A 17,485-nucleotide genomic window follows, 5' to 3' on the forward strand; every position below is an offset into this window, starting at 1 on the left:
TCCTCACTCTTTTTCTTGGCTTAAATATTCCAAACCTTGGCTTAACACAGCTTGTTTTTGTGCTATACATGATAGAGAGGTGGCCCACAAAAGGTACTTAAGCCTTCCATCACCAGAATCTCATGCACTTTATATTTCTGCCCAGAACCATACCAAATCTGTTCTCCAACTAGCCAAAAACTCCATCATTAACAGAAAGTGTCAAAATCTTTCAAGATCTAACTCCCCTTGTGACTTCTGGCATCTAGCCAAAAATATTTCCAGTACTTTTGCTTCTTCTTTTCCTTCTTTATTTCAACCAGATGGCACCACTACTATCACGTCTATCTCTAAAGCTGAACTCATTGTTCAAAGCTTTGCTAAAAACTCTACCTTGGACGATTCAGGACTTGTTCCTTCCTCTCCTCCACTCTCTGACTCCATGCTACCTATTAAAATTCTTTGCATTGATGTTTTCCATGCCCTCGCTGGCCTAAATCATCGGAAGGCTTATGAACCTGATGGGGTCCCTCCTATTGTTCTCCAAAACTGTGCCTCCATGCTTGCACCTTGCCTAGTCAATGTCTTTCAACTTTGTCTGTCAACATCTACCTTTCCTTCTTGCTGGAAGCTTGCCTACATTGAGCCTGTTCCTAAAAAGGATGACCACTCTAATCCCTCAAACTACTGTCCTATTCCTTTAATTTCTTGCCTATCTTAAGTTTTTGAGTCTATTCTTAACAGGAAGATTCTTAAATATCTATCACTTCACAACCTTTTATCTGATCGCCAGTATGCGTTCTGTCAAGGCCGCTCTACTGGTGATCTGGCTTTCCTTACTGAATCTTAGTCATCCTCTTTTAGAGATATTGGTGAAACTTGTGCTGTTGCCTTTTGATAGAGTCTGGCACAAAGCTTTGATTTCCAGACTACCCTCCTACGGCTTCTCTCCTTCTCTCTGTAACTTCATTTCAAGTTTCCTTTCTGACCGTTCTATTGTTGCTGTGGTAGATGGTCACTGTTCTTCTCCTAAAACTATTAACAGTGGTGTTCCTCAGGGTTCTGTCCTGTCACCCACTCTCTTCTTATTATTCATCAATGACCTTCTAGACGAAACTTCTTGTCCCATCCACTCCTATGCTGATGATACCACCCTGCACTTTTCCATGTCTTTTCATAGACGTCCAACACTTCAGGAAGTAAACATTTCATGCAGGGAAACCACAGAACGCCTGACTTTTGATCTTTCTAAATTTCTGATTGGGGCAGAGCAAACTTGGTATTGTTCAATGCCTCAAAAACTCAATTCCTCCATCTATCAACTCAACATAACCTTCCTTCTTTAATGACACTCAACTGTTCCCCTCTTCTACACTGAACATCTTCAGTTTGTCATTTACATATAATTTGAATTGGAAACTTCACATCTTATCTCTAGCTAAAACAGCTTCTATGAAGTTAGGTGTTCTGAAACGTCTCCGCCTGTTTTTCTCATCCCCACCCCCATCTGCTAACTCTGTACAAGGGCCTTATCCATCCATGTATGCAGTATGCTTCACATGTCTGGGGGTGTTCCACTCATACCGCTCTTCTGGACAGGGTGGAATCAAAAGCTTTTCGTCTCATCAACTCCTCTCCTCTAACTGACTGTCTTCAGCCTCTCTCTCATTGCTGCAGTGTTGCATCTCTATCTATCTTCTACCGCTATTTATATTCTAACTGCTCTTCTGATCTTGCTATCTGCATGCCTCCCTCCTGCCATGGCCTCGCTGCACCAGACTTTCTTCTTTCTCTTACCCCTATTCTGTCCAACTTTAATGCAAGAGTTAACCAGTATTCTCAAATCATTCATCCCTTTCTCTGGTAAACTCTGGAAATCCCTGTCTGCTTCTGTATTTCCACCTTCCTATGACTTGAATTCCTTCAAGAGGGAGGTTTCAAGACACTTATCCTTCACTTTTTGACTACCTCTTTTTATCCTTTTCTGGGACTGGCATCTTATTGGGCTTTTTTTTTTATTGGATTCTTGTTGCCCTTGGCCAGTGTCCCTCCTAGACAAAAAAGAAAAAAAACCTGAAGCCCCAAGCCAATGGTCACTTGTTAGTAGAGTGTGGTTAACCCTATGGTCGCCTGCGGGCATCACTCACAGCCAAGTCGTTCTCAAAGACAGACAGGAAGGTGACCGAGGTAAATACTTTAATTTTGTAGCAAAAACTGATTGTCATTGTGTCAAGTTGATTGTATGTATTGTTAATGAATGCTGTAATATGTTGAAAGTGTTTGATATCAGTGTATAATGTTATTTTGTAAGAAATTGAGACCGAGAACTTGTTCGCAGTTCTTATGGTCATGCCTACCTTATCAATAAATGTCAAAGAGAGAACTGCCTTTCTTCAACCTTATGATGATGGATGTGATCAGTAAAACAGATCAACTGAGAGCTAATGAAGACCTTCTTGTGTGGCTACATATAATTATTCTATTTGAGATCTATCTGGGTTAAGTGATAGTATACCAAGAAAAATCAACCATCGGTCCATTCCTCACCTGTTACACTGTTTATTTATTCCCCTTTATCTATTTGCACATGCATATGTACTTGTGGACATGATCTCGTTCACCTATATGCCGACCCCAAAGACATATAGCTTTCTACCTCTCACTTAAGTCTCGTCCACTCATGTAAAAAAAAAAAAAAAAATCTGAATTGTATGTATGATTTGCCATCTAAAGCCTGGTGGCATGGCACAACCCCACTATTAGTCTTTTGTGGTCATAGATATGGTGGGCGGCCTAGAAGCAACAACAGAAAGCAGGAAATGAGGAGCAGTTTGCCGGTGTTTCTCTGCACTTTCAATGTTCAGTTGGTAATGTTTGAGACAGCAAACCAATAGTGCGCTGGCTTCACATTCGTGACGTCATGCCAGCTCATCCATTATACCATATCGTAAGCTCCGCCTATATACTCAATAAACAACACCCACTATCTTCACTTGCCTGGATGGGACTGGTGCGGGAAGGAGTCTTTTCTCTCATAATACCTCCATGGTTTCCTTATTCACTTTGTTTTCTCTTCCCCTTAATGTTATTCTGTCTCTAACTCTTCTTAGCCTGTTTCCATTAAAATATCACAAATAATCCATTCTTGGATTAACCCTGAACATAGACTCTCGTTTGTCTAAGGCTTCTTCTTCAGTTCTCATAAGGGCTTAGATTTTTAGCTCCTCGGAGCTCCGCCCACTTGACCACTGAAGAACAGACCAGCGGAGTAGATATCTGGCGAACCGCCCAAGGAAAAAGTGTCATAGAGTTCATTGGAAAGGTGTCTCTCACAGAGACCACAGCAACCTCAACCACTCGCCCCTTGAAGTTTATGTCATTTAAAAGTGAATAGCTAGTCTCCCAGGCCTTTTGATATTGTCAGTTGAATAAAAGTAACCGTAAAGGACTGATTCCTTGCTTTTTTTTCTGATCCAAAAAAAGAGACAGGCAGACACATTGGTTATTCTTGTTTAATGGTTGTGACATTTAAAGAAAAGGCATATAGTAATATGCCGTAGCCTGGTTAAGACGAAACGATGCCCAATGTTGGTACTGTACATACGGCAGTTATGAAATGAAATGTTAGTGTCTCTTTGCTGGTATTTTCACACTATTTTGGGTGCGTTCCATCTCTTAGATATTCCTATTTATTATCTTGGTATGTCTAGACAGACTGCAAGTATTATAATATAACGAAATATGGTCTATTATTAACGATTGTGGAGCAAGAGGAAACTGTGATGTAGGGAGGACTTCTAGCAGCTGTTGAAGTCACAGATCATTCACGGGGACGAGAGTGAGGTCCCTTGACTCCGGTCCTCAGATTCCGCCATGTTAAGGGAACGTTCTATCCCGTGTACAGCTTCTTCAGATCTATCCTACTTCATCATCCATGCAAATACAAGCCACTCTGCAGAATATATTAGTGTGAATTGGTTATATCAGTCATGACCTCACACTGCATTATAGCACTTGTACCTGAACACAATGATGTGTTGGAAGTCATGGTTCATGACAGGAAGGCCTTTGCTTGCCCTGCCAGAATGCCGCAAACCATTGGAAGTTTTTTTTTTTCTTATGTAGGAGGGACACTGGCCAAGGACAACAAAAAAAAAAAAAAATCCCACAGAGATGCTAGCCCCAGAAAAGGGTCCGAAGCGGTAGTAAAAAAATGAAGGATAGGTGTCTTGAAACCTCCCTCTTAAAGGAATTCAAGTCATAGGAAGGTGGAAATACAGAAGCAGGCAGAGAGTTCCAGAGTTTACCAGAGATGGGGATGTATGACTGAGAATACTGGTTAACTCTTGCATTAGAGAGATAGACAGAAGAGGGGTGAAAGAAAGAAGAGAGTCTTGTGCGGAAGAAGGGGAGGAATGCAGTTAGCAAGATCAGAAGAGCAATTAGCATGAAAATAGCAGTAGAAGACAGCTAGAGATGCAACATTGCAGCAGTGAGAGAGAGGCTGAAAACAGTAAGTTAGAGGAGAGGAGTTGATGAGATGAAAAGCTTTTGATTCAGCCTTGTCTAGAATAACAATGAGTGAAACCCCCCTTACATGTGAAGCTTACTCCATACATGGATGGATAAGGCCCTTGTAGAGAATTAGCAGCTGGGGGGGATGAGAAAAACTGGCAGAGATGTTTCAGAATGCCTTACTTCATAGAAGTTGTTTTAGCTAGAGATGAGATGTAAAGTTTCCAGTTCAGATTATAAGTAAAGGGCAGACCGAGGATGTTCAGTGTAGAAGTGGGGGACAGTTTAGTGTCATTGAAGAATTGGGGATAGTTGTCTGAAAGATTGTGTCGAGTTGATAGATGGAGGAATTGAGTTTTTTGAGGCATTGAACAATACCAAGTTTGCTCTGCCCCAATCAGAAATTTTAGAAAGATCAGAAGGCAAGCGTTCTGTGGCTTCCCTGTGTGAAATGATTACTTCCCGAAGGGCTGGACGTCTATGAAGAGAAGTGGAAAAGTGCAGGGTGGTATCATCAGCATAGGAGTGGATGGGACAAGAAGTTTAGTTTAGGTCATTGATTAATAATAGGAGAGTGGGTGGTAGGACAGAACCCTGAGGAATACCACTGTTAATAGATTTAGAACAGTAACCATCTACCGCAGCAGCAATAGAAGTGTCAGAAAGGAAACTTGAGATGAAATTACATAGAGAAGGATAGAAGCCGTAGGAGGGTAGTTTGGAAATCAAACCTTTGTGCCAGACTCTATCAAAAGTTTTTGATATATCCAAGCCAACAGCACAAGTTTCACCAAAATCTCTAAAAGAGGATGACCAAGACTCAGTAAGGAAAGCCAGATCATCAGTAGAGCGGCCTTGACAGAATCCATACTGGCGATCAGATAGAAGATTGTGAAGTGATAGATGTTTAAGAGTCTTCCTGTTGAGGATACATCCAAAACTTTAGATAGGCAGGAAATTTAAGCAATAGGATGGTAGTTTGAGGGATTAGAATGGTCACCCTTTTAGGAACAGGCTGAATGTAGGCAAAGTTCCAGCAAGAAGGAAAGGTAGATGTTGACAGAAAGAGTTGAAAGAGTTTAACTAGGCAAGGTGCAAGCACAGAGGCACAGTTTCAGAGAACAATAGGAGGGACCCCATCAGGTCCATAAGCCTTCTGAGGGTTTAGGCCAGCGAGGGCATGGAAAACATCATTGCGAAGAATTTTAATAGGTAGCATGTAGTCAGAAGGTGGAGGAGAGGAAGGAACACGCCCAGAATGGTCCAAGATAGAGTTTTTAGCAAAGCTTTAAACAATGAATTCAGCTTTACAAATAGATGTGATAAGAGGGATGCCATCTGTTTGAAATAAAGGAGGGAAAGAAGAAGAAGCAAAGTTATTGGAGAAGTCAAAAGGGGAGTTAGATCTTGAAAGATTCTGACACTCTGTTAATGAAGGAGTTTTTGGCTAGTTGGAGAAAAGACTCGGCATGGTTCTGTGCAGAAATATAAAGTGCATGAGATTCTGGTGATGGAAGGCTTAAGTATTTTTTGTGGGCCACCTCTCTATCATGCATAGCATAAGAACAAGCTGTGTTAAACCAAGGTTTGGAAGGTTTAGGCTGAGAAAAAGAGTGAGGAATGTACACCTTCATGGCAGACACTATCACCTTTGTTATGTGCTTGGCACATAAAGACAAGTCTCTGACATGGAAGCAGTAGTCATTCCAAGGAAAATCAGCAAAATATCCCCTCAGGTTCCCCCAACTAACAGAGGCAAAATGCCAGAGGCACCTTTGCTTAGGGGGATCCTGAGGGGAGAATGGAGCGATAGGACAAGATAGATACGAGATTGTGATCGGAAGAGCCCAGCGGAGAAGAGAGGGTGACAGCATAAGCAGAGGGATTAGAGATCAGGAAAAGGTCAAGAATGTTGGGCGTATCTTCAAGACGGTCAGGAATATGAGTAGGGTGTTTCACAAATTGCTCTAGGTCATGGAGGATAACAAAGTTGAAGGCTAGTTCACCAGGATGGTCAGTGAAGGAAGAGGAAAGCCAAAGCTGGTTATGAACATTGAAGTCTCCAAGAATGGAGATCTCTGCAAAAGGGAAGAGAGTCAGAATGTGCTCCACTTTGGAAATTAAGTAGTCAAAAGAATTTCTTGTAGTCAGAGGAATTAGGTGAGAGGTATACAGCACAGATAAATTTAGTTTGAGAGTGACTCTGTAGTCGTAGCCAAATGGCGGAAAACTCGTAAGATTCATAAGCGTGGGCAGGAGAGCAGGTTAAGTTATTGCGCACATAAACACAACATCCAGCTTTGGATAAAAAATGAGGATAAAGAAAGTAGGAGGGAACAGAAAAGGGGCTACTGTCAGTTGCCTCAGACACGAGTTTAAGTGAGGAAAAGATGAGGTTTAGAAAAGGAGAGGAGGTGTTCTACAGATTGAAAATTAGATCTAAATCCATGAATGTTGCAGAAGTTAATGAGGAAAAAGTTGATGGGGGTGTCAAGACACTTAGGGTCGTTGTCAGAAGGGCAGTCTGACCTGGGGACATTTGTGGTCCCCTCCCAAGATGGGGACTCCGAAAATGACTGGCTTGACTGTTCCACACTCAATGTAAGCAAATGTTTCTATTCACTTGATTTGAAACAGTTCGTGCTACAAAGTTTTAATAACGGCTTTCACTCACGACTGATTTGTATGCAGATAATTCTGAATGTTTGAGATTTTATTGAAAACAATACACGCACATCCATTTGTTTTCACCTAACATGTTTGCATCACTGCCCGTGAGTGGCTGTGTCTTTTGCTCAGCCCTGCAGGCCATCCACATTTCTCACAACCCCTTAGAAAGTTTGCTGCCTGGGTAGTTGTAATGTTCCAAAACTCCCAGGAGACCTGCACGAAAGAAATGCATTGGAGAATGCTTTTTTCCAAGGCGCTTGTGAAAGACTGAAGAAGACGCCTCTAATTAATCACAAAATTTGAATAAGAGTGGTATGGAGATGGGAAGATTTTCATGGTGATTAATGGAAAAGGTGTTTCAAAACAAAGCTGATATATTATTATTATTATTATTATTATTATTATTATTATTATTATTATTATCATTTAAAATTTTTCATTTTTTTCACTGTAGCTGATACATACATACAGTATTAAGTATATGTCTACTTATAATCCATAATAATAATAAAAAAAAGTACTACATATATTTTACAATAAATTTTGTTAAAGGAGGGGATAAAAAAATTGAAAGTACCTAAGAAATCCCTAAAAACATTTTTCTTTGAATAAAAAAAATGATTGCTGTCTGGTGGCAACACCATTGCTATCGTCTAAGCTTTAACACACAATGCTATTTCTTCCTTTAAACTTTCTTTACTTATTATACCAAAGAGATGCTATTGTAATTGTCAGGTCTGGAAAGGATTGCTCCATGGGTCAACCTGCAATATTGTCATACACTGTAAGCGTAAATTACGGATCACTCACCAGACTATTCAATGAATTTGAATACAATTCCCATACTATTCTGGTATAAGATTACTAATTTCCAATGACAATTATTTGATGCAATCATGAATACATCAGCATACAGTATTTGAATGTGAATAATGAATGCAACTACTCAGTCCCTTGTTACATGAGAATCCACCTGCTATGATACCTCTTCCAGTATACTAACTGGTTACATATTATAAGATGTCAAATATGATTGATAATATGTTATGAACTGATTCAATTTAGTAAAGTTTCTGAGCTCAGATTCAGCTATCCACCAATTCAATTTTTCTTTCCTATAAATTGTATGTGCTGAACAGCATTACTTGAAATGGTGCCAATTTATTTCACCACTAGAGTCGTGTACTCTATGAATACCTGTTGCATTGATAGACATAATAAGAGTGAAATATGATGTCACATAATAAAAAAAAGATTTTAAAGATAGCATTACTGAATTTACCTGCATGATGGTAGGCAGTTAGGAAGAAACTATGTTTAAAAATTAAACATTTTATCCTTCAGCCTTGCCAACTATGTGAAAAAAAAAAAAAAAAACATACATTTTTAAGGAAATGCCAGATGATTAATATGGTTATAATTTTAGTAAGACAGTACATTTAATATTTCAGCAATTTATTGTACCTGTAATTTTAATCTATATACATCTACCAAATAAATGGACATTTTTCCCTCAGAATCTTGACTCCATGCTTATTCCACTCGGAATGCTGAATCCAAAGTTCACCACTTCCTTCTAGGCATGTCATAAGTGCTGCACCCTTCCAGGATGTCATACAAGGGTCCATATCCTTGGCACGGGTGATGACTTCAATTTGTTCTGATGGAAGAAGAGACAATGTTGAGTACTATGTTAAAACTAACATTTAATTTGAAATACACAAGTTGGAGTACCTGAATGTGTATGGATGAAAACTGACTTAAGTTAGAATAATACAAGGTGGCATCAAAAAAGGTTCTGAAAGTAAAGCTATTTATAAGAAAGTATCTGCAGTACTTGATTTACATTTAATTAGCAACTCTTTCAAAATAGTTTCCTCCACCATTAACCATGCCAAAATTTTTCCACTTGGCTGTCATTTAGTTTGGGCACACAGAAAGCATTGCATCCAGGTCTCTTTCATATATGAGGTGGTATTAAAAGTCCAGAGACTAGGCCTATATGTATACAAGAAAGTACTTAATTGATTTAAGTTTGAGGACCTTCCTCTTCAAATAATTCCTTTGGACAGTGATATAGTGCTCCCAGTGCTGTTACCACTGCCTTAATACACTCTGAAAATCTTGTTCATAATAATATGTGTCAACTGTCTGTTGTTTGACTTTTTGGGGTCATGCATGTAAATCCAAGTTTTGTCCCCAATAATAACCCATGACATGAAGAGCAAGCTGATTGAGCTCTTGGCTGACATTGGTCTGGTATTCTTGTCCACCGTGGAGGAGATTCAGTGTGAATTGCAGAAAGTGCTTCATGTGCTTTGAGAATGAAACTCCTAGAACACATTTCAGAGCAACAATATTGATATTGATGTTTATTGCCTTGAACACTAATTACATAGTATTCTAAACCTAAATACATGTAAAGAATGAAACTCCTAGAACACATTTCAGAGCAACAATATTGATATTGATGTTTATTGCCTTGAACACTAATTACATAGATATTCTAAACCTAAATACATGTAAACTGGTACAATTTATCGAGTCTAAGCCCTTGGACAGAAATCACACTTTTATACATAATATATTAGTACAAGCAATGATCTTACATTATAATAAAGATATAGTATTAAAGTTGATAGCAGTTGATTTAGAAAATATTTCTTCATTATATTCTTAAAATAAGCTAACATAACATATTAAGATTTTGTTTGATCTGGTAAAGAATTCCATAACTGCCGTCCAATACTAGATACTACTATGAAAAACAGAGATCCATGATTGTGAACATGAAAGATTTATAGTGTTACCTCAAATGTTTTAAGCATGATCTATTAACTTGGAAAGTAATATATATATATATATATATATATATATATATATATATATATATATATATATATATATATATATATATATATATATATATATATATATATATATATATATATATATATATATATATATATATATATATATATATATATTTATGAATATAACAAAATTTCAGAAAATTATGATTGAGAAATATGGTCAGCTGAATTATATTTGCCCATAAAAAAAAACCATATTTTAATATTCTCCTAGGATGGAAATGCAATATCTAGATAAGTTGGGCATGTATATCCAATACTGAAAGACAGTATGTTAAGTGTGGATAACATAGAGTGTAATAAATACTTTTTAAAGGTTCTTGTGTTAGTTAATGCCCAATTTTATATATGCTCCATACTTTGACAATTTCATACAAATATTATGTATGTGATATATTAATTCAAATTACTACTGATGATGACACCAAAGAATTTAGTCCACTTTACTTGTTTTAAAAAGTATGTTATCTAATAATGAAGGTGGCATGACAGCAGAAACACAATGATTTTGAAACTATATAAATGCTTTTCTTGATATCTAATTTTGATTTATTGCAATTTAATTATTTTAGAATTTGATCCATTTCTACACTGAGATGGATATGGAATGATTCTACATTCTTATTTAGCAATATAAGACTAGTGTTATTGGCATACAGCAAAAAAATGAAACTTCAAAGATGCACATACGTGTGTGTGTGTGTGTGTGTGTGTGTGTGTGTGTGTGTGTGTGTGTGTGTGTGTGTGTGTGTGTGTGTGTGTGTGTGTGTGTGTGTGTGTGTGTGTGTGTGTGTGTGTGTGTGTGTGTGTGTGTGTGTGGGCCCTAAAATTGACCCTTGTTCAACAGCCTTCAAAGTCATTTCCATGCTAAAATAATGATTATTACAAAAAAAACTTTATATTTCCTGTTACTTAATTAGTACACATCCTTTCATTTCTTTTGCCTTTATGTCATTAAACTTAAACATTGCATCCAGATTTCTCTCATCTATATGAGTGGTATCAGAAGGTTCTAAACCTAAGCTTATACAAGAAAGTATTTTCTTGATTTAAGTTTGATCACCATACCTTCAAAATGCTCCTTGAACAGAGACACAGCACTCCCAGTGCATCTGATTCTCTTTTACATGATATATTATATGACAAGCTAAGTATTATTGATATTAGAGGTGTACCACTTTTTGTGTACTAATTATTATGTAACAATTAGTACACAAAGAAATTATTGCATAATAATTAGTACACAAAGAAAGTGGTACACCTCTAATATCAATAATACTTAGCTTGTCACATAATATATCATGTAAAAGAGAATCAGATGCACTGGGAGTGCCATGTCTCTGTTCAAGGGGAGTATTTTGAAGTATGGTGATCAAACTTAAATCAAGTAAGTACTTTCTTGTATATAAGCTTAGGCTTGGAACCTTCTGATACCATTCATAGATGAGAAAGATTTGGATGCAATGTTTAAGTTTAATGACATAAAGGCAAACAAAATTAAAGGGTGTAGACACAAGAAGTAGACACATTGAAGAGTTCTTTCCCCCCTAAGATCATATTTGGTCCTGTTCCTGGCTAAATAAGATATGTGATCTTGGTAGCATGTTTGTATATAAACTGGTTTAAGTTAAAACTGGGATAAATTTACATTTTAATTAAAGAGAGTAATATCACATATCACATTAATTAGTAATACAATATATGACTGCAATCAGTTCTGATTAACAGGTCTTTAGTCGACTTGCTCATAAGTTGGCCTACACAATAATTACTGTACTTACTATGTAATGAAATTATAACCATTTTTAACTTATATATTACTGTATCACTATTTGCTTTGTTATTGTTATAACCATTGTATCTCAGGACTCTCATTCCTATTCCCATCACATTATCATGATGATGCAATGACTTCATGATATTTATTAGTAAATCATACCTTGTATATTTTAAATTTGACATACATAATAATGCATGTGTTGTGATTTGAAAATAAAGATAACACAGCAGGAAGTATCTTCTGCCACACTTTCATGGCACAGGAGTTTCCATGGGTTAGTTTTTTGTTCTGATCTTGCTGTGACAATTTTTTTTTTTTTTTTTTTTTTGCCAGAGTTGTGAGGTGACAGTGATGTGGAAGTGTTTAACAATGAGGGCCACTTTGATAAGCTGTTGAATGAGAGTGACAAGGAATATATAATGGAAAACAATAATGAAGTGAGTTTTAGTGACAACACAAGTGAGGAGGAGGAGGAGGAGGAGGAGGAGGAGGAGGAGGAGGAGGAGGAGGAGGAGGAGGAGGAGGAGGAGGAGGAGGAGGAGGAGGAATGTAGCTTGCCCAGGTCCCCATTTTCTCCTTCACTTAGGGGCAGCAGGCTATTTACCCTGTTGGCTGACCCTTTCTTTGACTAGAGGCCTACTGCCACCCCTCCCTTAGACAAGCAATAATACAATAATTCTTCTTTCATCTGAAAAAAAAAAAAATTTATCCATTGTATTTACATCTGTTGCTGGTTTAACAAATCCATCTGTTGCGATGACAGTCTTGATCATAAAGTCTGTCAGTTGTAAGCTGGACTTTGGTCATTAGCTGATGATGACTATATTTAAAAACTGTTGTTACGACCACAATTCCCAGCCCCTTCACAAAACTGCTGCACCTGGAGTAGCTTCCCTGAACCACCTCCGATGTGGACTCAATGCAGGGCTCAAATACAGGTGTACAGGGTCCCTTATGGCTCCTGCACCCTTTTTACAACAGTCATAATGCCAGGTCACTTGAGGTCACCAGTCTGTTTTACCTGCCTATAGACAAGGGAAATACTTTGACAACAATTAACTCCCACAGCTGTGAAAGGATTGACAACCACATCTAGGAAGACACGATTAGAACAAGCAATGACACATATATGATTGAGGTATAACACCCTGCTGGACAACCGCCCTCATTAACAAATCCTCTCACTGCCCTCTGTGACATTCCATGCTTTGCTTTGCTATGCTATGCTATGCACACTACTGTTTTTCTTTTTTTGTGATATAAAGCCCACAAGTACTCTCTCACATGATATTCACTTACATATACAAGGCATCTGGCACTTTTACTTAAGTATACCATGCGATAAACACATACATTTTATGTGATTTCCAAAGACAGTGCAAGCAAGGTACACTGACTTTTATAACAAGAGAACTGAGGATGTGCTGGCAATAAGTGTGAACAAGAATGCCTTATTATCATGTGGATGATGGACGTAAAGGAGCAGCATTGCCAGCAGAGTGAGAACCAATGAGGACCTGGTTTTCCTGTCTTACCAAATGTTCCACTAATCACAGGCTGTGCTGCCCATCAAGGGGAGCATCCGAGTTAAATGCCCAGTAAGTAAATACTGTCCTCAGAACTCCTTGGATTTCCTGATTAATCTCCCTCTTTTGCAAGCCTCAAAATGTCTACCAGCAATAGTGGTAGCAATTATTGTGCCTAAAATCAACAAGAAGAGGAAATGTTGTGAGGGGTGGAAACAGTTAAAAGCTAAGCATAACAGAAACAGGGGTGAAACATACACAAATTGGTGAGGAAAGCACATGGGGTGCAAGACATGTTGGCCTCCTTATCAGTGTAATAATCAATATTTTCTTATGTTGGTGAAGAAAATGAGAAGGAAATCTTTAAGTTATTGGGGTTTACAAAATCAGGATGCTCAGAGTGTATACCTTGTTCATCATGTTTTAAGCTATTCTTTAATTGTGATTTACTCAAAACTAGGTTTTGGCTGTGTCGCCCCTTTACCTCTGGACCCCTCATATAGCAACCCAAGCCTCGTGTATTTATAGCCACTAAGTGACTGAGGTAGGCTGTAATCAAGAAGAGATGATATATCCTTATTTCCATGATCTGTCCTCATCTTGTCATCTTGTCTTGTCTCTCTTTTCCCATTACCAACATTACTACTGCTACCATGGGAAAGCCATCAAGAAGGAAGTGTGTAAAAAGACAGAACATGGAAAGAGCACAGAGGAGAAAAGATAACCGAGAAAATGGAGTATGATAAGGACAAACGTGAAGCATCCCATTGTGCCATTGCAACCTCTCCCACTCACTTCACCATCACTCACACTCATGCTGCCATCCCACTTGCTGACCTGATAGATCATGAGAGTGGTCAGGCATTTGCCAACTTTGCCACTCCCTCAACACATCTACCTCACCACAACCAACTACCATATTTCCTCAAGTATAGTATAGGTGCCTCTGAAGGCAAAATATTTATGCAAAAAATTGGGGTTTCACATATAAACATGGCCAAGATTTCTTAGAGTGAATATCTAGGAATCCACATGCAATAAGAAGGGCCAGTAACAACTTTTAGCTTCAGAAATTAAATATTCACTTAAGGCAAATCTTTACCAGTTATTAAGTAATGAAGAGATGTGTTGTGCCTCTAGCAGATAAAACTCAGGAATTTTTAATAGATTACTTGACTCATTTTATTTTGTGGTTTCAACAGTCATTGTTTAAATGTTGTGCACAGGTTTGGTCATCATATATATGCAAATACAGTATGTAGTATACAAACAAAACACCCACACATTGAAATACACAATAAAACTCATAAAATGTTTTCATGTTCAACATACAGCACATCACAAAAAAGAGAGAGAGAGAGAGAGAGAGAGAGAGAGAGAGAGAGAGAGAGAGAGAGAGAGAGAGAGAGAGAGAGAGAGAGAGAGAGAGAGAGAGAGAGAGAGAGAGAGAGAGAGAGAGAGAGAGAGAGAGAGAGAGAGAGAGAGAGAGAGAGAGAGTGGATACAGATGCCAGACGTACGATTGAAGGTAGCTGCTCACTGCCTTGAGATTACTGTAAGAATCCCTGAGCCCATAGACTGTCTTTTCCAAATGAATTTACCCTATTTCTAAATGTTCCTTTTGATTGAGTCTCACAGTTAATACTAGAAGAGTTGAGTTGCCCTTGAAGATTAAGTGATCAGTATCCACCAAACCCCTACAGCTTAGTCGTGAGAAATGTCAGAAGAGAAGTGTTTTGTTCATATAAGCTAGCACGGGGTGCAGCATACAAGTGGGTAGGTGTATGTATGTGTGTATGTCACCACCCGAACCACCCTCTGTAGCAGAGTGGGAGAGCATTCCATATCATGTTCCTATGGTTAGTCATTGCCCACAGGTTGCACAAGGTAGACATATGGTCTGAAGGCACATGCACAGAAGGAGATTGTTACAATTAGATAAGCTAGTTGTTGTAAGGGGGGATGATTGAGTCATTATTGCTGTATGCCCCAGCTTATATGGATAGCTTAGGAACCTCCAATTTAGTCTGCCAAGAAGTGTAGTTAATTTGTAATACACTAAATATCTGGGATGTGACTCCTTGGCTGAGTGTGTGTGCAGGATGACTTCTTGTAAAGTGAGTGGTGAATTACCTTCTTGTGGGTTTGTGGCACTCATCTGTAGTTATGTCACTTGTTAGTGTATAGTTTTACTAAATGCTATAGTGTCAGGCTCCTGGAGGATGCTTGACTTGCAGAAGACTTAAGTGAATAGCTGAGTGGTGAATTTTACTCCCTCCTCAGGCCCTGCCAAGGCCTGTTGTCCATGTGGCTGTAAATGACACAACTCAATTAGAGGCTATAACACTAACTGAACAATGGGAGGAATTGATACATGGGCAGTAATCCAGTGAGGTTTTATGCCTTAACCATATACGAGTATGTGTTGTTGCTTGTAATAATTCTTTCTCCCTAGACATGGTTGTCAATCCTTTTACAGCTGCGGGAGTTAATGGCTGTAGTATTTCCCTTGTCTGTGGGTGGGTAAAACAGACTGGCGACCTCATTCGTGTAACTTGGTGTTATGACCATTGATAAGGAGGGTACATGAGTCAAAAGTGGACCTTGTAACCCCATATTAAGCCTTGCACCCAGTTACATAGGTGGCATGGGGGAATTAGTCCAGTTGCGGCAGCTTTGCAGAGGGATAGGAAACTGTAGTTGTAACAGAAATTGGCAAATTTGCCAGGATAGCTGGAAGTTTCCTTGCTATGTGGGATGGAGACAGTTTGTTGTTTGTTTTGTTGTCTTGTGTGTGCCCACATTCAGTGTAAGGCCATGGAGGGCAAGGCTGGTAGCTGGGGTGAGTTCCCTGCCACTGCTGGAAGTGGCAGTGTGGATTAGTCTAATCCGATGCAAGGACACATAGTCCCACCCATAGATGCGTTAGCCCTGCCCACAGTCTTGGTGGATTTTCCCAGACTGACGGCACGTCTGAGGAAATGAGATTCAAATTGGAAATGAGAAGAATGGAGACTGAGGTGGCTATAGAGAAGGAGGAGCAAGAGTTGAGAAGGCTCAAGCTGGAAGCTGAAGCTGAGGAAAGGAGACTTAGGAATGAGGAGGCTAGAGAAGTCAGAAGGATAAAAGCTAAGAAACAGAAAGAGATGAGGCTACTTGAGGTCAAGGAGAAGGCCAGATTACTTGAAACTGAGAAAGAGAAAGAGATGAGGCTACTTGAGGCTGCGAAGGCAAAGTTGCTTGAAGCCAAGAAGGAAGCAAAGATGTATGAGAAAGAAGAGGTAGAGAGGATTAGGATATTTGAGTTGGAGGAGACTTGAGTAAAAGTTAATTCAACTCATGGCTTGAGGAAAGGAGAAGGAGTTAAGGAGGATACTGTTGAAAGCCAGGTGATAAGTTTGAAGTTGATTCCTGAGTTTGATGAAAAGAAGGTGATGGAGTGGTTTTGGAGAATTGAGAAGGCTGGCAAATTTCATTGGCCTCAGGAGAGATGGGTTGGCAGCAATGGAGGGTGGATGGAGGCAGCAATGTGGGTGGATGACCATGTGCTGGCACACCGGCTTGTGCCATGGTGGATTGGTGGTATGTCTGGTGGGGCCCAGTGATGTGTCTGATAGTGCAGTAGTGCCAGTTTGTCTGGGAGTCCACATCATAGTAGTGGCTTCAATAATAAGTTTGGTCAAGTTAGCCCTGTTAATAATAAGTTTCCACCTAGCCCTCAACAGAGACAGACTGGGAGCATGCACCTGCAACAAGGTACAATATGCAGTCCCTGTGTCATTACTGTAAAAATACTGGGCACTATAAATTCAACTGCCCTAAGTTAGTGTCTGCCACAGCTTCCAAGACTCCCTGGAAACCAGTGGCTTTGATTGTGTCCCAGGGACAGGACCAGCAGTGATGAAGTCCAGTTTGTGTTTGGTCATGAGGATGGAAAGGCCATTGTGGTTGCCCCTTCATCTGTTGTTACTTCAGTCTGAGTTGCACTGGTGCCATCCATTTTTATGTAAGGGCACAGTTGAGATTGATTGGGTTGAATACCCCTTTACAGTTTTGAGAGACATTTTTTTTTTAATGTGGGAGGGACACCAGCCAAGGGCAACAAAAATCTAATAAAAAAAAAAGCCCAATGAGATGTCAGTC

The 17,485-nt window shown here is 39.1% G+C and overlaps 1 protein-coding gene across 4 annotated transcripts in view; it reads right to left on the reverse strand.

The window, feature by feature from the left end:
• Positions 1–7,534: 7,534 nt before the first annotated feature.
• LOC135111742 (actin-related protein 8-like) overlaps positions 7,535–17,485 on the reverse strand; it is a 301,644-nt gene continuing 291,693 nt past the window's right edge. For all 4 annotated transcript variants that reach the window (XM_064025446.1, XM_064025438.1, XM_064025431.1 and 1 more), the window contains one exon: positions 7,535–8,824. In XM_064025446.1, the coding sequence (XP_063881516.1) occupies positions 8,652–8,824 (173 nt within the window). In that variant the 3' untranslated portion in view covers positions 7,535–8,651. The remainder of the gene's footprint in view (positions 8,825–17,485) is intronic.

Source organism: Scylla paramamosain, chromosome 2 (assembly GCF_035594125.1).
Source record: "Scylla paramamosain isolate STU-SP2022 chromosome 2, ASM3559412v1, whole genome shotgun sequence".
Classification (NCBI taxonomy): domain Eukaryota; kingdom Metazoa; phylum Arthropoda; class Malacostraca; order Decapoda; family Portunidae; genus Scylla; species Scylla paramamosain.